The sequence below is a fragment of the Lupinus angustifolius genome, chromosome LG09, assembly GCF_001865875.1.
Source record: "Lupinus angustifolius cultivar Tanjil chromosome LG09, LupAngTanjil_v1.0, whole genome shotgun sequence".
Taxonomy (NCBI): Eukaryota; Viridiplantae; Streptophyta; class Magnoliopsida; order Fabales; family Fabaceae; genus Lupinus; species Lupinus angustifolius.
In genome coordinates this window covers 21,502,289-21,524,429 of record NC_032017.1, presented here as the reverse complement: position 1 = coordinate 21,524,429, position 22,141 = coordinate 21,502,289, and the positions used below count along the sequence as shown (strand labels likewise).

Here is a 22,141-nt window from a genome sequence, read left to right as displayed (position 1 = left end):
CTCTATGAAGGAAATAAATCTGTGCAAACATTTCAATATTTCATTATCACTTATAATAATTTTAATATATTTTATTAATTTAAATTCTAGTCTATATAACATATTAAATGTTTTGAATTAAAAAATATAAGTTGAGATTAAGGGTAATATGGAAAATAAAGGAAGAAGTGACAGAACACAAACACAAACACAAGTTATTTATAATAGTTTTGTTTATAGTGTTAGAGAGAGAGAGAGAGAGAGAGAGAGAAGAAGAAGAAGAAGAAGAAGAAGAAGAAGATGTCAGAGCTAGATAGGCAAATAGAGCAACTGAAGAAGTGTGAAGCATTGAAAGAATCAGAAGTAAAATCACTTTGTCTCAAAGCTATTGAAATTCTTGTCGAAGAGAGTAACGTTCAAAGGGTCGATGCTCCCGTCACGGTTTCTCTCTCTCTTCTTTTTTTCCCAATAATAAGGGTTTCCTTTTTCATACTTCATTTACGTTCTAATTACCATTCTTTTTCATTATTTGAATTAGATTTGCGGAGATATACATGGTCAATTTTATGATATGAAAGAGCTTTTCAAAGTTGGAGGTGATTGCCCCAAAACTAATTATTTATTCATTGGGGATTTTGTTGATAGAGGATATTACTCTGTTGAAACTTTTTTGCTTCTCCTTGCTCTTAAGGTAATTATTATTATTATTATTATTATTTTTTGTTTTTTCTATGATAATGTTTTGTTGTTTCTCATCAAATTTGTAGTTATAGGCATCTTCAATAGTGATTTTTTAGAATATTGTAATTTTTATATGTTTATTTTTGGTTAAATTTGTAGTTATCCTATCCATTCAGTATGCTCAATGATTCTCATTGAAATGTGGTCTTATTACCCTCTAAGATGAAGGGTTAGTGGTTGGTGAATATAGTTTGAGTGAAATTTTAGGATTACTGTTTGGAAGTGCAACTTACTGTTGTTGGAATAATTTCTGCAAGTCTTTGTGTTGGATGATATCATTAATCAAATTTCAAAATATGCCAAAGGAGGCTTTTTTGAGGTGTTTTATTAATCTGTTATTGAGGTTTTCATGGTGAAAAGGGAGAATAAAGTACTTTGGAATTTTGCTCTTTTGGCTGTTGTTTTGTGGTTGGAGTGAACTGATGATAGTAATTTTATTCAGCAGTTTCTCCCTTCTACTTTTTCTCACAGAATTTTATTCATAGCCTCTTCGTGGGGTGTCTGCTCATGGTTTTTTAGCGGAGTTCTTTGTCTATTATGCAAAGGGATTGTTGTGTTATTTTGAGTATGTTATTTTCTTATTTTTTTTAGGAGGTTACCTGGTCCTTCTCCTTTTTACTTCTATCGAAGAAGAGAAAAATAATAGCAAAAGAAAAAGGCATTGTGACTTTGACAACTATGTTCTGTTTGATGCTGAACTAATCAAATTCTCGTGTTATTTATGGTGTTTGTTTCAGTTTGTTCATTATTTTTGTAATTAATCAATGACATACAATCAGGTGAGGTACCCAGATCGGATAACACTCATTAGGGGGAATCATGAAAGCCGTCAGATCACACAGGTTTGTCTATTAGTTGAAGCGGACAAAGAAATAAATCTTTTAAACTAAGCATCATGAAAAATGTGTATAGAAAACACTGGAATGTTCCTCATCATTTTTTACTTGTAGTACTTATTCAATATCCATCACTGGACAGGTATATGGATTCTATGACGAGTGCCTCCGAAAATATGGTTCAGCCAATGTTTGGAGATACTGTACTGATATATTCGACTATTTAAGGTACATGTTCTGCTAGATCAAAATATTTTATGCATGTATATATGTTTTGGGTGACATAAAGCAAAATAAACATTACTTGATTCGAGTCTTGCGTATATGAGTTACTTCTACACAAGAGATCAATGCTTGATTTGTTATAAAATTGAAAAACATTCCTGAACGGTCTGTTTTACTGCAAATTGCTTCTCCATGTCATGTTGTGTATTGTTTTTCAATGGAATGGGTTTTCTTTAAGGAGTGCTCTTGGATAATTTGCAAAACTGAAGTTCCTTTGTTTGGGAACATCTCTGGACTTTTTTTTTGTTATTTGACATTCAACCATCAAGTTAATGCTTGAAGAAATTATACAATTGATGCTTTTTACTTGATTGAAGTAAAACTAGAAGGATACTTCATGTAGCTTGTCTTTGTGCATTTTAAAGGGGAAAGGGTTTAGGGTGGTGGATGATCCCAAAAACCATGGATTGGTTATTTTGGCAGCCTTGTCCAATAAACAAGTAGAAATAACCAAAACTGGGAAAATTTTATGTATCAAGTTGCTTATAAGACAACCTAATTGCATTTTCAGATTTAGCTATTTAACTTACTCCTTCCACTAAATGGCTACACCCTGCAGCTTGTCTGCCCTAATTGAAAACAAGGTTTTCAGTGTTCATGGTGGTCTTTCTCCTGCCATTTCAACGTTGGATCAGGTTGGAAATCTACCCTTATTATTTTATCTCTAAAGTATTGTACATTAGTAGTATTATATAAATTATCTATTATTTATATCCCAGATACGAACTATTGACCGGAAGCAAGAAGTACCTCATGATGGTGCTATGTGTGACCTCTTATGGTCAGATCCTGAAGATATTGTGGATGGATGGGGTCTGAGTCCCCGTGGTGCTGGTTTCTTATTTGGTGGCATTGTTGTTACTTCTTTTAATCACTCCAATAATATTGACTATATATGTCGTGCTCACCAGTTGGTGATGGAAGGATATAAGTGGATGTTCAATAACCAGATAGTTACTGTCTGGTCAGCTCCAAATTACTGCTACAGGTATGTTTTGTTTGAAATGTCTGTTTTTGTTTGTACAGATATTTCCAGCTTAATAGATTTTCATTTTTGTTACAGGTGCGGTAATGTAGCTGCAATTCTGGAGTTGGATGGAAATCTTAATAAGCAGTTTCGGGTGTTCGATGCTGCTCCACAGGTTTGTAGGCAATACCACTTTATATTGATTACAATTATAAAGCCAGCACATATATTAAGCTACAAGCCTACAAGGATTCTGGTTTCCCTAAATAGTAGCAATGGACCTCAGTGTCCGTTTGTGTGAAATCCATTGATTTATGCGATGAAGAATGTCACACTAGTATGTCCTCGGGTGAAGTATGTTCTGTCAAAGCTACAGGATGCCGAAGTTGCCCTGCCGGAACTTGTTGAACTTCCTGTCCGACGTGGGTGTGCTTTTGAGTGAAACGAGTGTTAGTAGATAATTAGAACCTTGTATTGATGTAGACTGCCTCTATCCTTTATATGCAATGATTCCCTTTCATATGTGTGTCTAGGTCATTCGTCTGGCATGTGATACAGTTACATATTGGGCTCACGAATCACCACCTGTTAGCATGATTCTCAGGTGGTAACTGTATCAATGCCTTTTCCCTCGCCCCTTGGAATCCTCTCCAGTGAGTCATTCCAAAGGTTCTCAACAATCTACTCATTGCATGGCAAGAGTGAAGATGTAGAAAGGGGTTATACGTTTTTCTTATATTATCGATCCAATGGGCCTCACTTATTACCAAGCGTTGACATAACTACAACATACTCAGTTGAGAGGTATATGATTCACCACGAAGTTCTCGGGTCATAGATTATTTAGCCGTATCAAAGGGTTCTTGGCCTCGTCTATAAGCTACCCAATTTAATTTGCCAGATGCCATATCTTTATTGGATTCTGGTAATCGAATTGTTACTTGGCCTACACTCCTTCGGGTTTGGCTGACTCGAAAGAGCTTTATGAAGCCTCTTTTTTTATTCATGGACTGAGATGACCGATGTGCAATACTTTGGCTACTGTCATCTTTGATGTCAGTTGTAATAAAGCAGTGCTATTATAATTATTGTTTTTTAGCCTACCTTATATATGTGTACGTTGAAGCAAACAATTGATGTTCCATTTTATTTGCTTCCCTATGATGATACTACGGATTATGTTAAATTTTCTAAATTGCTTTTCAAAATTTCTAATTTCAATGAAACCGCAGGAATCAAGAGGGGCACCTGTCAAGAAACCAGCACCAGATTACTTCCTATGAAGTTGATTTCCTTGTTTCTATGATTTAAATGCTTGAATTGGTGAATGGGAGAGTGCATCAAGGTGACAACGATAGAGGAATTAGTGAAAGACAGTTTAATGATTTATCAGTTCCTGAGGCAGTAGTTCTGCATACCTGCTCGCCTTATCTGCCTGCTTCGTCCATCTTTAGTATTATAGCAATGTTGTGTGAATTAGTCTGTGATTTGCAATATATGGTTCTCACCTTTGTTCATTCGGAAGCTGTGATGAACAGCGGGTTTAGAGGGGAAATGACATTTGCATATATGAAAACCTGGTTAGGAAGGATTTGATTAGATTGAATCAGAGAATATTGGGAGAGAACATTATTATAATCCTTGGGAAGAATTCACTGCAGTTTTGATTAGCCTTTTGGGCCATAAAAAATTACGATCTTCAGTTTATTTAGTGTGTAAATGTACTATTGCTCAAATTTTACACTTAGTGGTTGGTTCTAGAATCTTGCATTGCTTGAATTTGAAGGTTCATTGTGAAAAGAAAATCTCAATGCTTGAAGGTACAAATGCATAGAACATCCCAATGATGTATTCTTTAAAACCACAAAGGAAAGCAAATATGGGACCATGAGATGTGTGCAATGTTCATCCCTTTTTTCATCCTTGTATGTATCAAGGGATTATCTAAAAATGAATTTTCAATAGTCTATCCCCTACTTCCTATCAAGTTTTTTTCATTCTAAAAAACTATAATTGGTTAATAAGGAGTGTGAATATGAGCATCAATATTTTCAACCGGCTGCAACACCCTGAAGCTGAATGCAAATGGAGATTACAGAGTAGAAGTTAGTTCCTAGAACTATTGCAAACTAAAAGTAAAATAGTGCATGGATGATGAGAGGTTATAGTGCAAAGGATTTTATTTTGCTTTTCCCACCAAGCATTTGACAACCTATTCAATTACCTGGTCTTTATCATTCCACATGTCACAAGAGGCAGAAGAACAATCTAACAAAGAAAACTTATTGGTCTCTCTTGAGGCGTTGGTCTAGTGGTGTAAGGCCCCATTGTATCCCCAAGGTTGAGGGTTCGATTCCTAGGAGCGACACTTGTTGGGAGGGGCAACCACGAACTCCGAAAGGGATTAGTTCCTTACCCAAAAAAGGTGAGGGGATACCCTGGGTGGTACTCAAAAAAATTCCTCTCATTTGCTGGTTTCTCATGGTATTCATTCCATCTAAATTTAAACAACAAAAATGATATACTTTCAGGGCAATTCCACTCCATTGACTCTTACCATAAATCCAAACACACCCTCAAATTCATTCATACAAGAAAGGCAAGTAAGGTCTGAACATGAAATTATGGTAGATGATCAACCCTCTAGGTAGATGATCATCCATGCCTCCCAAGAGATATATAAATATGAAATTATGGTGCTCAACTTGTCATTAGGGTGATGCCGGGATTGGTTCAGTACAAGAAACATGAGAAGCATCATCTTCTTTTGATATCATCACATAATTCACGGGAGCAGTTGTTTTAACATTATCCTTTTTTCCTTCTTTCACTGTGGACTTGCTTCCATTTTGATGAGCGTTGAGCGACAACCGTCTATTAGGAGTACCATTGGCGCCTCCATTAGCGCGAGGCCCTGCCACCTTCTTGGCACTAACTGACCTAGCAGGACTCGGTCTTGAACCAAAGACAGTTTCCTGTTCTGTGTTTTGCAGCTCATGATACTTCTTCTGGTCCTACATGATGCAAGGTTTATTCCTTATATAAGGCCTCTCACTATTAGTGTATGTAAATGTAACAAATATAATAGGAACAGAAATGAAACATATCATAAATGCTAAATATAAGGTAAAGCTGATAGCTTTATTAATGCTCAAGTTAGTCTGAAAATCAATCATCCTGAACATCTCATAAATGAAACTTACCCTCATCCTTCGCTTTTCCTCTTCCCGTTCAAGTCGTAGCAAAGCATATTCATCCAACATAGCAAGGAGAGGAACGCCATCGTAGGTGAATGACATGCCATGATCTTCTTCCCATGTACGAGTTTTCGCAACCAACGTATCAACTAAAGCTGCATTTCCACCAAAATAAACAAAACCAATCATTCCTATAATGTGGAACATTTTGGTTTACTTACACTGACAGTTGATGCCATATGGGATTAATAATAACAGTATCTGATGGTGGTTCTAGTCTCACTCAAATACCTGGAATTTTGTTGACTAGTATCCGAGCTTTCTCTGCACGCTTGAGGTTTAGGTGTGCACCTCTGCTTACATTATATCTGTTTTCATCCTGTTTTACAAAGTTGTATCCGGGTAAAATAGTTATCCAACTCAGGGAGATTATGTAAAACTGCATATGACCCCAATTTGCATCAAATCTAAAGCGAAAATTCATGCACTTACCTACATGGAAACTGGGCAAAACACATTTGAATTATCTTATCAAAAAAGTGAATTACTTAAACAGAAAACTCAGATTACAGTGCTACTCCAAAAGCAAGGTAATTTAAAACCAAAAATCAGTTGATTTCTGGTTAAGGGATTATAACTTTTGTTAACAATATAAATATCCTGGTCACACTAGTCCTACTCCACCTCTCTAACAAAAGTTGTGCACACCCAACCACACAGATAGAATGCAGAAGGAAGATTATAAGTACCCGATTATAGTCTTCAAGCCAACTCTCTTCTTCACATGCTGACATCCATTTCTCAACCTTGTCCAATATATCTTTTCGGCTTAAAGCTTCTTCTTTTGCATTTACTATCTGGTTGTCCATGTCAGCCAGTAATTCAGCTGGTTCAATGTTTCCAGAATCAATCAGTGCCATAATCTTCTCTCGGGAAGCTTCTGGATTTATTTCTACATGAACACAAGCAAATATCTCTTCAAGTTCTGTTTGCTTCTTGAAAGCAATTTCCTTCATCCTGCTGGCTTTCAGCTGATCAAGCCGATCAACTTCCACTTCAGCCTTCGTAACAAAGAACAGGAAAATAATCAGTTATAACCATTTTTGGAGCCCAAATCTGTAAACTTCAGAAGGTCTTCACTACCTGTTCAATGAGATCCAAAGCAAGGGCCCCAGGAACAGTGACTTCATCTACAGAAGCTGACATATTACAGGTAACATGGTCAAATAGTTTCCTTTCCTCTGGATGGGTATCCATTAGATTCCACAGATCAATTAACTGAGATGCTAATTCTTGGAGCTGCAAGGGATAACAGGTTAATGTGAAAGAATTATATCATAGATTAAAAGTCAAGCACAAATGAGGAGACCATGTTATATCACTTCTGAGTTGGCTTGAAAACATACACAAAGATTTTTCAAGACAAAAACCACGACTTGCCGGAGTTACTAACTTTTGAAAGCATATACACTTGTTAGAAATAGTATAAAATAAAAATTAAGGATTTAAAACAGTGTTATTAATGCACTACCTTGTGCAGCCTCTGCTTTTTATCTTCTTTCAGTGTTAATACCGTCTTAGCCAGCCTATCTAGGGTGCCATTGCTTATGCTTTTGGATTGAACACCAGTAGTATCATTTAGGCTTGGATGAACCTCGGTTACGGTACTGAAGAAGTCCAAACCAAGGACAGCACATAGATCATGCACAGTACTCACAAATTCAAGAACCTTGTGCAACCTCTCACTCTGCCCAGCCCAACAAACCAATGAAACAAAACTCTCAATGTACTTTTAAGCCAATAATATAAAATGGAGTTTCCGAAGTTCTGACTAACTGATACATTATTGAATAGTATAGCATGATTACCTTTTCTTTTTGAAGTTCTTGGAGCTCGGATTGATATTCATCTAGCTTCTTCAGGGACAGGTCAGACTCATCAACTTCAGTTGGAGCATCATCACTGAGGTTCAAGTTCCCGGCTATCTCGCCACATATTTTTTGGATCTGTGACTGTACATCTGAGAACTCCCTTATTCTTTCTTCCTTTTGTTGCCATAACTCTTCAAGTATAGGTGCTATAGCTGCAAGCTGTTCCTTGATAGTTCCACAAGTGTTTTCAGGCTGACAGAACAAAAAAAATATGCATCGAAAATCAGTTTGCCACTTTCATATTTCAATGCATTACAAAGCTACATTTTAAGTTACAATGTGTTGGTAATATAAGGATATAGTTTGTGATTCTAATAGTGGACTGCATCACATGATGCATGCGCAATATTACAGTTATGATAACCACCGCAATCGCATCATACCGAATCATAATTATGTGGCTGTATCGGATTGCATTTTGGTCGCATCAAATTAAAAAATATTTTTTTTAACCATAAAATAATTCACACCGAAATGGTCGCAATGACCACAATCGCAACTGCAACTTGAAACACCCGATATAGTTAAGCATTTACTAACAATTTCAGCAAAGCTCTTTTCTCCAAGAGCTGATAGAAGACTAGAGAGTTCAACATTGGCATCAGACAAGGCTTGAAGTAGCTCTGCCCTTGACTTTGCAGCATGCATAACCTTTCTCTTGTAAACATCCAAACACTCTTGCTCTAACTGAAGAAGCATCTGGTCTCGTTGCTCCTCACTTTCACCAACCTCATCCCATATTTGCTACATAGAATAAAGATAACCTTGAAGTACTATTCTTGTAGAACATGCATAGGTTCAATAACACATATGAAAAGTGTGAATGAAGCTAGTTACCTGGAGCTTCTTTAACAAGGAACCACAGCTATTTTCTCCAACAAGAGGATTTTGAGATTCTGTCACTGCCATTGAGTTTATAACCCAACCTAGTCCTAGCCTGCACCACAATAACAAAAAATTGGAATTGGAAGTGCTTTCTGGTTCCACCAAATCAAGTGAGTAAAGTGGAAATGAAAAAAGCACAGTGAATGTAAACTCAAAAACCATTGTTGGTAACCACTGAATTCAAATAAGGTATTTTCGAAGCAAAACTGGAATCATAATCAGACTTGAGTCATTCATATACAAGGTATGCTGAGTGAACCCATTACACAGAGGATCATATAAAAATGAAATCAAATTGAGGAAATGGCACAGACCCAATTCTAAAGGTGCAAAATTTGAATGAATGGTGAAGTAGATGAAGGCTATATAACATGCTATAATAAGTAGGAAGAAGAAGAAGAAGATTAAAAGAAGCAGCACATTGAGGAAGAAAGAGAATAATAGTTTTGCTTACTGAATGAGTGAGGCTTAGTTGTTGTTTCAGATCTGAAGCAGAAGCAGAAGATGATGATTGAGTGATTGAGTGTACAATAGAATAATAGAAAGAAGGTGCAGAGAGAGAAAGAGAGAAAGAGAGAGAAACCAAAGATAGAAAGAAAAAAGTAAAATGAAAGGACTATGGGACCCACATTCACTTCCTGTCTCATTACTCAATTATTACTTTAGTGTCACCTTATTTGCTATCACCCACTGCTTCGTGTCACGCTGCATGGCTTATGGAACTATCAAGTTCTCCCGAATTTACTGCTCGTTTAGAAGTTGAATTTTAGAGGTGAACGAAAGAAAATGAAAGACTTATGAGTTATTGTACAAATGTATTTCATAAATAAGTCTTTATCTTTTTATTCATTTTCCTCTAAAATTCAACTCTTAAACAAACTCTAAGAGTGAGGTGATGTAGAGATAATAAATATCTGCATGACAAGTTTCTCAGCATTTTTACATGTAGAGATAATAAACTTTTTGACTTAATTTTAGGGAGAAAAAATATGATGATGTTGATGATATGAGAGAAGTTTTGCAACCTGCACTTGGTTGTTGGAACTTGGAAATACAGAGAGACTGTAGGCACATGTTGTGTCAGAACTTGCATTGTTACCCCAAAACCACAATCACCAAAGGTGACAGTCAATGAAGATTTTCTCCAAGTAAGTGAAAAAACTGTATTTAATTGAACATAAATTCTCTATTCTAATGGAAATTCAGTTTATACATATTGAGCACATTCTTATATATTGTTTGACAACATCTTCAACCAATCCACACTCTTATTAGCAGTGAATTTTATATAAGCACATGCTTATGAAGGCATAATGAATAATAAAATTCCATGGGCACCACATCATGTAAACTATAAAGGATCTCATATACAATGGTATGCAACAAATATCTGACTCTAATAATGAGCTACTTATATCACTAACTCACAAACTTATTCATAGGGATTCCTAAAATTGTTCAAGAGATTAGGTATGTCATAACCTAGCAACATACACTCCCAGGTTTGGGGAAAAGAGAATAACTTGCCTAGATAACTAGTTTTAAGAAGATGATTGATAAATGTTGTTTTACCACTTGAGTACTGACCCAACACCATAACCATAACCATTGGTTTGGCATCAAACTCGCTATTTGTCTGCAGTATGCAAAGAATTGAAATCAGTGAGGGAGCTAAATGTGTATCTTTGCTCGTATTTAAAAGTTAAAACACAGTATGCTAAATGTGTATACTTTTCGAGATCATGATGACACAACAAAACCAGAACGCAATAATAAAGATAAGCAATGCAGATCAAGCCTGTTGTTAGTTAATAACTCGAAATGAATATTCAGTATGTTTTCCAGCAGAACAGAAGAATAATCCACATCTAAAAAAATCATTTGACAGTAACAAAATCCTTACATTTTTTGCTGACTTTGGAGAAAACCAATTCCTTGATGAGGGTGATGGCTGCACTTGAGAACTAGCTGCAATATTGTTAATTACTCCTGATAGATTGTTTGGTGGTGTTTAGAGCAAGTAGGTATATGGATGGAATCGAACTCCATTGATCGCAGATTTTATATCTCTCTCACCGTTCGAGTCTTCAGTCATGAGAAAGCGGCGAAACAAGTCTTCGAACAGGATAGGATTGCATCCAATATGAGATTATTTGATTCATATTTGATATTACTTTTATTTAATTGTGGTTGACTTCGTCTACATTCTTTCTCATGCAAAATCACGAGATTAAAGGTTTTTATCCTATGGGTATTTGGGGCCAGGTATCTTGCGTTACGTAGTAGTAATGATTAGTAAATTGGGTGGCATTGTCATATAATATACAGTACTAACTAGAAGTACCAATATAAAACAAGATAGTATACATTAAACAAAAGAGAATAATGTATATAATTTATTTTCTCAAGTCAGTATAAATGTGACATGTATACTATTTTGTTTATTTTTTATAAATATTTTTATAAAAAATGATGAAACATGACACATGTCATGATACTTCATTCTCTTAAACAAAAACGTGCAAACATGATGGCTCTTGAATTGGGTTGTTCATTTGTGATTTGCTTTCAACCTTTGTCAACAGGAACAAGAATGTGCCAATGTTTGAATTTTGACTTTGATTTCATTGCTTATACTTAGAGGGTTAGTGCCATGTTATTCTAGAAAATGTATTTTGATTTGGGCTAAATGGAACTAACATAGTTGGGCTTAATACCACACATCATAAAGCCCATTTATGTTTCTTCTCAGATTTGCTATATATATAATTCTATAACTAAATCCTCAATTTGCTCCTTCAATTACATACTATCAGCTCAATTCAATCATATTATCATAGTCAATCTCACTATATTTAATGAATTTTGACTTGATTTTAGTTAAAATTGAAGTATATTAATTTTGTGATAGGGTGTTATTGTTCTAAAACTAAAATAAGTTTGTAGTAAAACTTAAAGCAACAGTGAAGCATAATTAAGTAATTAACACAAAATCATAAATGGTGGATGATATTTATAAATGCATATTGGAGATAATATGTATGTGGAACACAAACTCAGCCGCTTGCATCAACTCCATTCTTCACATTTATCCTATGTTAAATCTACTAATGTTCTTCCACTATGGAGAGGATCTTTATTCCAAATTTAGATTTAAGACAACAATGGAAGGAAAGTATTGTTATATCTTCATACTAAATTCTCCTAATAATCTTTATATTACAAAAAAGTGATATATGTCACTTGTAAACCAATTACTAATAAATAAAGTATCTCTTTGTGATATATGTCAATGTATTGTAGGTAGAATGATTAGTTGAAAGATTTAATAGCAAAATATATCAGTGAAAAATGAATGGTTGAATGTTGAGAATTAAGATGTGGTCCAAGTCATCCCATTTAATGCTCTAATCCTAGTGGAAGCGTGTAGATAAGTCTGTGTGGACAAGCCCACACCTATTTCGCTCTAAGCTAGAAAAAGGAGTTAGGTTCATGGTTCAAGGTTCCCCATAACACTATCTCTTTTATAAAAAGAAGTAACTTTGTTGAGAGACAAAATCTAAAAAGAGATATTCTACCACTAAGTCCATCGTTCAACTTCCAACTCTGAATCTAATAACCAATATTGTCCCAATATGTCTAATGGATACATACTCTTATTTCTTTCTTTCATGGATAAATGTCTGAATAAGTCTCACATCATTTACCTCATTGTATCGGTCGGCCTAATCTTGCAAAGGTGCATGCCAGTGAAACGTCAGTTCAAACACAGTTAGTTTGGTTATATGTTAGCCTTGGTTGCTGCGTTGACATTCTATGAAACTTGATGGCCTACCCTTGTTAATGTTACACAAGAACAAGTAATGATTCCCGTGAGTGGGGTAGGAAAATATAAGGAAACTTAAATCTCTACTACATGCCAAACACCATCTCATACCACTTTCCTTTCTTTGGATTTTGTCATCCACGTTCAAAGACAAGCCACCAGTATAACAGGAGAACAAAGTGAACAAAGTTTTGTGCATTCAAACTTGTAACAAAGTCAGCTTTAACAACTATTAATCATCAAAAGTTGAAATGAATTGATTCCTTTCTTACACGCCACAACTTACAACATCATCAAAAGGAAACCATTTCTCACTATCTAATCATTCACATTCAAAATATGAATTCCCCACCATACCAATTCAAACTTTAGTATAGTACTATCTTCTTGTGTTCCACAATTATCACACCCTCTACATCACTTACCATACAAGCTTTCTTTACGGTATCTCCCATGCGTGACTACCCTTCCAACAAATGTTGTTCCCGAGAATCAAACATTTGAACAAAGTCATCCGTTGTTCTAGTAGGCAAAAGAAACTAATTAATTGGAGTAAAGGTGTTACTTATACTGAAACGGTGCAAATTAAGCATAGGCAAAAGAAACTAAAATTAATAAAACCAAACAAAATAGAATAAGAACTAAATCTATGTTTAGAACAACACTAAACAGAATGAAGAGGATCTATGACAATGCAAACCCACAACAATGCATCTTTCATCAAACAGATCACAATTTTCTCCACTTTTTTTGTTCTTATCTTAACACTTAAAAATATTTATGAGACATTATAGAATCTTACTCTCACAGAATTAAAGATCATAATATCATATTTCCAATCTTACATCTGATAATAATCATTTCGATTTTTTCCGCGTGGTAACAAAAGTTAAAATAAAAATAACAAAAATGAAAAATCATTACATCAGAGACAAAGAGCGGTGCAGTGAAGATCATCATCAACATCTAACGGCATCACATTAAGATCAAACGGTAACGGCACTTTAAACGACGACGAAGCGATGTCGTCTCCATCATCAACAACCGACGACGACGAGTCGCAGTCACTGTGGCAATCTTCAGGCACTAACGGCGGAGTACGAGGATACCTTCGTGTCGCCACCGTCGCCGGAGGCGCAGCCACGGCGGATGAATGACGAGGGCCGCTGAAGGACTCAACGTTGCTGCTCATACCGCTACAGGTCGGTCTCTGAGGGTTAATAACAACATGGTCATTAAACCCAGCACCGTTGTTGGCGGTGGCGTAGTAACGGTGGTGGTCGAAGTAGGGATCGGTGGCGTGGTGGTGATAAAAGGGTGAAGGGTTAATAGGGAAGTTGGTTTTGGCTTTTGGACCACGAAGGGTTACAGCAGCCGCGTCGTATGCACGCGCTGCTTCTTCAGCGGAATCGAATGTTCCAAGCCATACCCTTGATTTCTTCATTGGATCTCTGATCTCCGCTGCAAATCTCCCCCACGGTCTCTTTCTCACGCCACGGTAACGTGGCTCCACAGGATGTACCATTTCCATCGCCGCCGTAGCCGCCACCGCTCTCTTCCTCATGATCAGTTTGAAAATAAAATTATAGAAAAAGGGAAATGGAAAAAAGAGAGAGACCCAGATCGAGAATTGAGGGAAAGATTTAGTCTTTGAAGTCAGAGAAACATTTTGGAAGCATGCAATTTGAAGTTTGAAGTTTGAAGATGTGGGAAGAGAGAGAGATAGAGTCAGAAAAAGTGTGGTGTTGGAACAGAGAGAGATTGATATTAGTGAGAAGAATGAGAGGATAAAAATGAAGGGATAAAGAGAGATTGGAGCAACATAATCACCTTCATCTTCTTCTTCTTCTTCTCTGCTTCACACAAACAACATATACTTAATATATATAAAAAGATGTCAAGTGTGTAAACCTTTCTTCTTCTTTGTGGCTCATTCCATTTCTTTCTATTTTTTTATTTTCTCTTCTCTCTCTTCATTTCTTTACCTTCCTTCTCAAACCCACCACTTCCTTTCTTTATCCTCTCACTTTTTCCTTCAAAATTCAAATATATTCTCCTATCATTTTTGTAATGGGAGACATTATGTTAACAGATATTATAATAAAAATATATTTCCATTTAGAAGTATTTTTAACAGTTTTCACAAAAGGATATGATAGTGAAAAGAGAACAAAATTTTGAACTTATGGGAACATATAAAAATAAGTTATGTTGTTACCTATCTGTATTTGGATATGATCACAAAATAATTCCACTTCCATCTAGTTGTTCATCCAATGATTTATATGATAAAGTCTAAGATTTTTGTATTAATATTTTGAGATATATGCTTCAATATTTTATGACCAAGATATGGCATAGTTATTATTTTGGGCTAATCCAATCCAAATCTATGAGAGTCGTGCCTATTTTCTTTTGTCTTTCTTCATCTAAGGAAAGTCTTATAAAATGAATGAGGAGAGGAGAAAATTAAATGGAAAATGGATGGAGCATGACCAAATATCTAAATTTAGTTTTCTCATATTGCTCCAAAATCTGCTTGAACCTGGGTTCAATTCAATAATGCAAAACTTACCCCATTCTATTCTATGTATGTCCCAATCCTCTTCAAAATAACCATGCCAATTTCTCTCATTAGATAATCATTTGTGCAATATCTTAAGATAATCCTCTCTTTTGTTATTGTATTTTCATGATATTCTTGAATTGGTGCACTTGGGTCTAGTTGAAAGTCGAATGTATTGAGTTTTTGATTTGGTCTACATTGGTTTTTGGGTAAAGAATTGAAAATCAATCATGTGGTTGAGTTCCTATATATGACTATTGCTCAAATGGAAAATTAACTCGATGATGAATTAGATCCAAACAAAAATGAGGTAGTTTGTTTTAATCTTTCGTTAGAGTTAACTAGGTTGATTTTTGTAATGTAACAATTTAGATACATGGTGTCCTTACATCAAAAAAATGTAAGGGTAGGAGTGAAGCAATAAGAAGAAAAGGCCAAACATGTGAAACATAAATCACTTACCCTAACAATGTTTCATTCTTTGTCGTGATTAATTAAATATTATTATATGAATAAATAAAAAATTAATAACAAGAATTTGCATTTTTGTTAAAGCAAAATCGGGAATGAGATATCATTAAGAATATGTGATCCTATTCCACCATTTGCAGCAAAACCCTCACATTATTCTCTCCCACAGACTCTGACTCTCTCTGACACGCCTTTCTCTTTTTTTATTATTATCTAATGCGCGGGAAAATGATTCACCCGCTCATTTTCCATTCCCTTATCTATCTATCTTGGTCGGTTGGTCCCATCCAACGCACCCAACCCAAGTAATAATATTACCAACGAACTTTGGTACATGTTTGATTCTCGTGAAGTAAGAATCTAGGTTCGAGTCTTATAGATGGAAAAAATGTCCGTTAAAAAAGTTAGCCCTACATATTTATGAATGTTCCGACTCGGACCAAATTGCCTCAAGTGCGATGATAAATATGGGAAACGAAAAAAAACTCACGTAATAATATTGCTATTCCCCCACCAAACTAATATAACTACAAATCAAAATATATCACTCTTTTTAACAATAACAAATCCTAATATCTCATTTCATCTTTGATACACTCCTCACCACCTTTAAAAAAGAGTAGGACACCTCTAAAAAATGCAATCATTATTATAGGTGTTTTTTTAAATAAGGAGTGACATTGTGGACTTACAATAGAATGAGAATAAAAAGTCATAAATGTGGTTCTTCAACAACAAAACTTAATTAACTCAAGTAGGATTGAAAAACACTTAAAAGATATTTAGAAATTAATGATTTATGAAAGAATATAAAGTGAAAGTATTAATCATCCCGCCATTCAATTTATATACCCAATACACCTAATAAAAAGATTAATATGTACTGATAGCGTAAATGTTTTTTACCCTATTAACATATTATCCACCATTTAAATGTTACTCATTATCGATTTTCAAACAAAAGTAATACAAATCAATGATGATATTATGTAAAAACTTTACACCTACAATGCATATGTTTTAAACTACTTTTTATTAAAACTTAGGAGAAATTGACCCAAAATTGAAGGTTATTATTGATTGGGCTTGAAGGCCCGTTAAAGAAAGGTATGAAGTGAAACAGATATTTGGATATTAAAATCTGAACCGTCCATTGATTAGTGCGCTGACGTCAGGGACCTTTATTATTGGTGTTGTATTTATTATTTAACCTAAGTAGCTGAGAAACGGTGAATGAGCCAGCGTGGCACGGCAGAGAACGGAGGTTGTTGGTGGTGGTTGAATCGAACAACAAAACATGTCATCGGGCGTAGTGAACGAAGAAGATAAGAAACCAACCGATCAGGGTGGCGCACACATCAACCTTAAGGTCAAGGGTCAGGTTCGTACTTTCTATGGCCTTTCTAATTTTGTATCAACTTTTTTTAGTTTTAGTTATTCTTTGGGTTTGATCAAGGTTTAACTTGTTGCTTGAATGAGTGTACATGCAGCTTAAAGTGAAGTTTTTATTTTAATTGATTATTATTCAATATTGATTCTGAAGTTAATTAATTATTGCAGGAGATAAGGTCTAAGGGGATAATAACAAATTTTGCTGTGAATTTTGTTATAGTAAACAAAATTGAAATTCTTTGAACATCCTGCATGAGGAACTTTATGTGATTTTATCTTATTACCTAATTTGTACAAGAGTTCTTCAAGTGTTGTTTTATGTTTTGTTTGTTCTAATGTTTATTATACAAGTTAATTCTTAGGTGCTCATAATCACACTTGATCTGTTAACCCGATTTGCCCCGAAGCCGATCAGGTTGCGTTGGCTTCATGATTATTGGATAGAGATAGGGATTGATTTCATGGATTAAATGATTTAATTGCCATCTCTAGCTTATTGTTGCTTGGGAATATGGGATTATATGTATATTAGCCTAATTGTATGTATTCATGGTGATTCTGTGTGTATTAAGATTTGTGTTGTTTGTCCTCCAAACCCTCAAACTCCACCTAGAATGGCCACTAAGATCTTTATCTTATCCTTATTTCATGAAACCTTATCTTTGAAACTCTACTAACTAACTACTTACTACTAACTACTTGTCCTCAATTAGATATTCAGTGTACTTCTTTTTGTTTTGTTTTGTTTTGCGCCGTCATTCTGATAACATCTTTTCTTGGTCAAAATTTTGGGGTGGCATCGTAAAATTTGAGATATGAAATAAATGTGAGTTAATATGCTAATCTGGGCTTTGATGTTGCAGGATGGGAATGAAGTTTTCTTCAGGATCAAGAGAAGCACTCCACTGAAAAAGCTTATGAATGCTTACTGTGACCGACAGTCAGTGGATTTTAACTCCATTGCTTTTCTGTTTGATGGTCGTCGCCTCCGAGCAGAGCAGACTCCTGATGAGGTTTGTATTTCGCTATTTGGTGTTCAGAATTTTGATATTCTTTAACTATATTCATATTTCTGACTAAAATAGTAATATTGCAGCTGGAAATGGAGGACGGGGATGAAATTGATGCCATGCTTCACCAGACAGGAGGTGCTGTGGTGGCCTTGGTCATCAAATCTGAATTAGTTTAATTAGGGGGTGATGCCTAAGATGCATCTCCTTTCAACTACTATTATATTATACAGCCATTGTGGCTGGGCTTGCTATGCTCAACTCTTACTTTGTCCATGAGTGAGTGAATTTCGATTTCTACTTGTGAAAGAAAGTTCATAACCTATGTTCGAGGTGCTTAATCTACAATCTTCCTCTAACTTTTAGCATGTAATCTATGATATGTGTGGCTTATTGTATTTTTAAGCTGCTTCCATAAGAATGTGATCTTTGTGGAGCATGCCACTTTTGTGGTTAAGGCACCAAGGGATTGAAATTTGAACCCATTTAGATACGTGAACCATTGAATAGGCACATAATACTAAGCGCCGGACTTGGTTGAAGAGAGAATAGGGAGTGTCTAATGTCATTACTTTATTACTATTTTTCATTAATTTTTAATAAGTTAATTTCAACTACTAAATTAAATATGTTTAATAAACCAACAAGGTGTTGATGTATTAGATTTCCAAAATTGAGGGTTCGATTCTTGGGAGTGACATTGTAAATATGATCATGGTGGATTAGAAATTGGCATTTTACACAATTAGTATCCGATGAATGGTATCATTCCAAAGAAGATCCTTGTGGCCACTTGTTATGGCACCATACCCTTTACCAATATCAATTAAATGAGCTAATTTCGTCAACATCTAAATACTCTATGTAGTTCTTTCTTAATTCTTAAAAGCCAAGCAATGAAATACTACAATTATTAATTGGGTGGGTTCATTGACAATAATCAGTTAATTCGGTTGTTTTTACTTTCATCTTTACAGTTTTGCGTTCATTTGATTAAACTAAAGCTAGTTAGTAGTTGGCTCCATTGTGGATTAGAAATTTATCTACGGTTATATTTATGTTTCAAATATTACATTAATTATATAGCCGTTGAATTAACATTGTATTTATCTATTTGAACTTGTTTCATACAACACGAAGTGGAGTAGCCAACCAATATGTGCCACGATCTCAACCTAGTGACCCTATATGAAACACATCATATAAAGAGAAACACAAGGTGAGACTGAGAGGAATGGAGAAATGAAGAAAGACAAAGTTGAAAACAACAACAATATGAGTTCTCTTTTCACACAATGCTTTGCTTTACTTTCTTTCATCACAATCTCCCTCTTCACTTTTTGTGACTCCAACTCCAATTACGGCAAAGCCTTGTCTCAGAGTCTTCTCTACTTTGAGTCACAGCGTTCAGGTCGCTTACCCTACAACCAAAGGGTCACTTGGCGTCATCATTCTGGTCTCACTGATGGCCTTGAACAAGGGGTATATCACATCATATTACATTATATACCAAAACTATGTTGTATTTTTTTGGGTACAATTGTCTTCATTTATTCATTGATTGTTGTTGTTTTTGGTAACGTAGGTGGACTTGGTTGGAGGGTACTATGATGCAGGGGACAATGTCAAATTTGGTCTACCCATGGCATTCACCATAACCATGCTTTCATGGGCTGTCATAGAATACGGTGAACAAATCAGCGCCGCTGGCGAGTACGCTCACGCTCTTGAGGCTATCAAGTGGGGTACTGATTATTTCATCAAGGCCCATACACACCCTAATGTTCTCTGGGTACAGGTATTCACTTCACACTAAATTCCCATATAAAAACACTGCAATTAAAAACGATAGTATAAAGATTTTCATTTTATAATGCATAGTACTATATATATAGCTTGTGTAACAATTGGCAATATAATGTTCAGGTGGGTGACGGGGACACTGATCACTACTGTTGGCAGCGGCCGGAGGACATGACTACATCGCGGCGGGCTTATAAGGTTGATGCAAACAACCCTGGCTCGGATGTTGCCGGTGAGACTGCGGCCGCATTGGCAGCAGCATCCATTTTGTTTAGGAGAACAAACCCACATTACTCTCAACTACTGTTGCATCATGCACTACAGGTATTTTGGTTAGTACTAGTTAATTAGATGCTAACAACTTAACAACAGCACTGTTATTTACATTACATAGATTTGATTATTTATTTAATTTGACTATGGGTAGTTGGCTGTGACAAATTTTATACTTAATAGGGATGCTTACTTTGGTGTTTGTAGTTATTCGAGTTTGGTGACAAGTACAAGGGCAAGTATGATGAGAGTGTTGGAGTGGCTAAAGGGTATTATGGTTCAGTTAGTGGGTACATGGATGAGTTGCTTTGGGCAGCTATTTGGCTTTATAGGGCCACCAAAAAGGAGGAATATTTGAAGTATTTGGTGGACAAGGGTTTTGAATTTGGTGGGACCACTTGGGCCATGACTGAATTTAGTTGGGATGTTAAGTATGTAGGTGTTCAAGTCATTGCTTCCATGGTAAACCTCTCTTTCTCTCTTTCACACACATTCCAATTAAAGGATAAATTCTACTTTTGTTCCTTAATCTTCTTTTCCTTGTAAGCACTTTATCATTAATATTGGATTACTTTCTTAGGTGTACAACAAAAATATATAACAAAAGTTCAAAACCATTGATATTAGGGAAGTTTTTTAATGCAAAAATGTTACTTGTAATGTAGCTCCTAATGGAAGAAAAGCACAAGAAACACGAAGCCATTCTCAAACAGTATCGTTCAAAAGCTGAGCACTACCTCTGCGCGTGTCTCAACCTCAACCAAAACAGCTCCACTAACGTACAACGCACCCCAGGAGGGTTACTATACATCCGTGAATGGAACAACATGCAATACGTTGCAACAGCATCGTTTCTTGTCACACTCTACTCAGATCAGCTTCAAGCCACACATGAAAACCTTCATTGCCCAAAAGGGAACGTGGGTCCCAATGATCTCTTAGCCTTTGCAAAATCACAGGTTGACTACATCTTGGGTTCTAATCCAATGGGCATGAGCTACATGGTAGGTCATGGTCTCAGTTTCGTGCTTAGGGTGCACCATAGGGGTGCATCCATTGAATCATATAGAGAGAATGAAGGTTTTATTGGGTGCACTCAGGGTTATGATAACTGGTATGGACGTGTAGATCCTAACCCTAATGTACTGAGTGGAGCTTTAGTTGGTGGACCAGATAGGAAAGACAAGTTTAAAGATGAGAGGAACAATTACATTCAGACAGAGGCTTGCACATACAATACTGCACCATTGGTAGGTGTTTTTGCTAGGTTGCATGGATCTCCTACACCACCCTTTATTGCTTCAACCTAATTGGGATCTTTTACTACTACTACTTCTACTACTCTATACCCTAATCTATAGTAAGAAGATATATCCAGATACTAGGTGGAATAGTGAATTGTAGCAGTTATATATACTTAGTCTAGTAATTGTAACGAAAGAGGAAACTATCCTCTTCACTAGGACATTTTACAAGTGTATTTGTTTTTTTATCACAAATATCAAATATTAAAGTGTGAAAATTTACTAATTTAGTGTAGTTTCAACGTCATAAAAATTATATTACAAGAAGGAATGGTGTCCAAGATCTCTCAAATCTAAAAAGACTGAAGAGTTGTTAAAGTTGACGGGATTGATGGGATCTTTTTTGTCCACAATTCTGGTTATTATAAGATCCAACTCAAATCCCTTTAATTACGGTTGCAATGCAGTACTATGAGCCAAAAGCACTTGTTTCTTTTCACAGGATTTGCGGAGGAATGGGTTCAAATGAGCCACATGGAAATGGAACCCAAAACGACAATCAAGCAGGATTTAGTGCCACCGTGCTGCGTGTCAACTCCTCAAAATGGAGAGATCACCTCTCTCAATTCCCGTCCCCTTTCATATCCCGATCCAATGAAAAAATACCTATAAGAAAGTCATGAAACTATAAATGCAATTGGTGATGGTTCAGGACAAGTCTCATAGTTTATTTAT

General features: G+C 35.7%; 5 protein-coding genes across 5 annotated transcripts; 3 read left to right on the top strand and 2 right to left on the bottom strand.

Annotated features, from left to right (window-relative positions):
- On the top strand, nt 212-4,572 carry LOC109357004 (serine/threonine-protein phosphatase PP-X isozyme 2). The gene is made up of 8 exons (XM_019600679.1): nt 212-420; nt 518-670; nt 1,500-1,562; nt 1,699-1,784; nt 2,401-2,476; nt 2,561-2,829; nt 2,905-2,983; nt 4,041-4,572. The coding sequence occupies exons 1-8, from the start codon at nt 280-282 to the stop codon at nt 4,089-4,091; spliced, it is 918 nt and encodes a 305-aa protein (XP_019456224.1). The 5' UTR covers nt 212-279; the 3' UTR covers nt 4,092-4,572.
- Nucleotides 5,329-9,253, bottom strand: LOC109357003 (65-kDa microtubule-associated protein 1-like). The gene is made up of 10 exons (XM_019600678.1): nt 9,136-9,253; nt 8,774-8,873; nt 8,477-8,680; nt 7,874-8,128; nt 7,537-7,752; nt 7,149-7,304; nt 6,755-7,066; nt 6,297-6,384; nt 6,012-6,160; nt 5,329-5,822 (listed from the first exon to the last, which is right to left on the bottom strand). The coding sequence occupies exons 1-10, from the start codon at nt 9,192-9,194 to the stop codon at nt 5,520-5,522; spliced, it is 1,842 nt and encodes a 613-aa protein (XP_019456223.1). The 5' UTR covers nt 9,195-9,253; the 3' UTR covers nt 5,329-5,519.
- On the bottom strand, nt 13,432-14,533 carry LOC109357055 (ethylene-responsive transcription factor 3). The gene has a single exon (XM_019600760.1). It carries the CDS (start codon nt 14,209-14,211, stop codon nt 13,573-13,575), a length of 639 nt encoding a protein of 212 aa, XP_019456305.1. The 5' UTR covers nt 14,212-14,533; the 3' UTR covers nt 13,432-13,572.
- Nucleotides 16,803-18,525, top strand: LOC109357056 (small ubiquitin-related modifier 1-like). The gene is made up of 3 exons (XM_019600761.1): nt 16,803-17,065; nt 17,940-18,089; nt 18,173-18,525. The coding sequence occupies exons 1-3, from the start codon at nt 16,982-16,984 to the stop codon at nt 18,263-18,265; spliced, it is 327 nt and encodes a 108-aa protein (XP_019456306.1). The 5' UTR covers nt 16,803-16,981; the 3' UTR covers nt 18,266-18,525.
- On the top strand, nt 18,654-21,681 carry LOC109357054 (endoglucanase 11-like). Its single transcript, XM_019600759.1, has 5 exons — nt 18,654-19,568; nt 19,672-19,884; nt 20,013-20,213; nt 20,370-20,624; nt 20,828-21,681. Exons 1-5 carry the CDS (start codon nt 19,329-19,331, stop codon nt 21,470-21,472), a joined length of 1,554 nt encoding a protein of 517 aa, XP_019456304.1. The 5' UTR covers nt 18,654-19,328; the 3' UTR covers nt 21,473-21,681.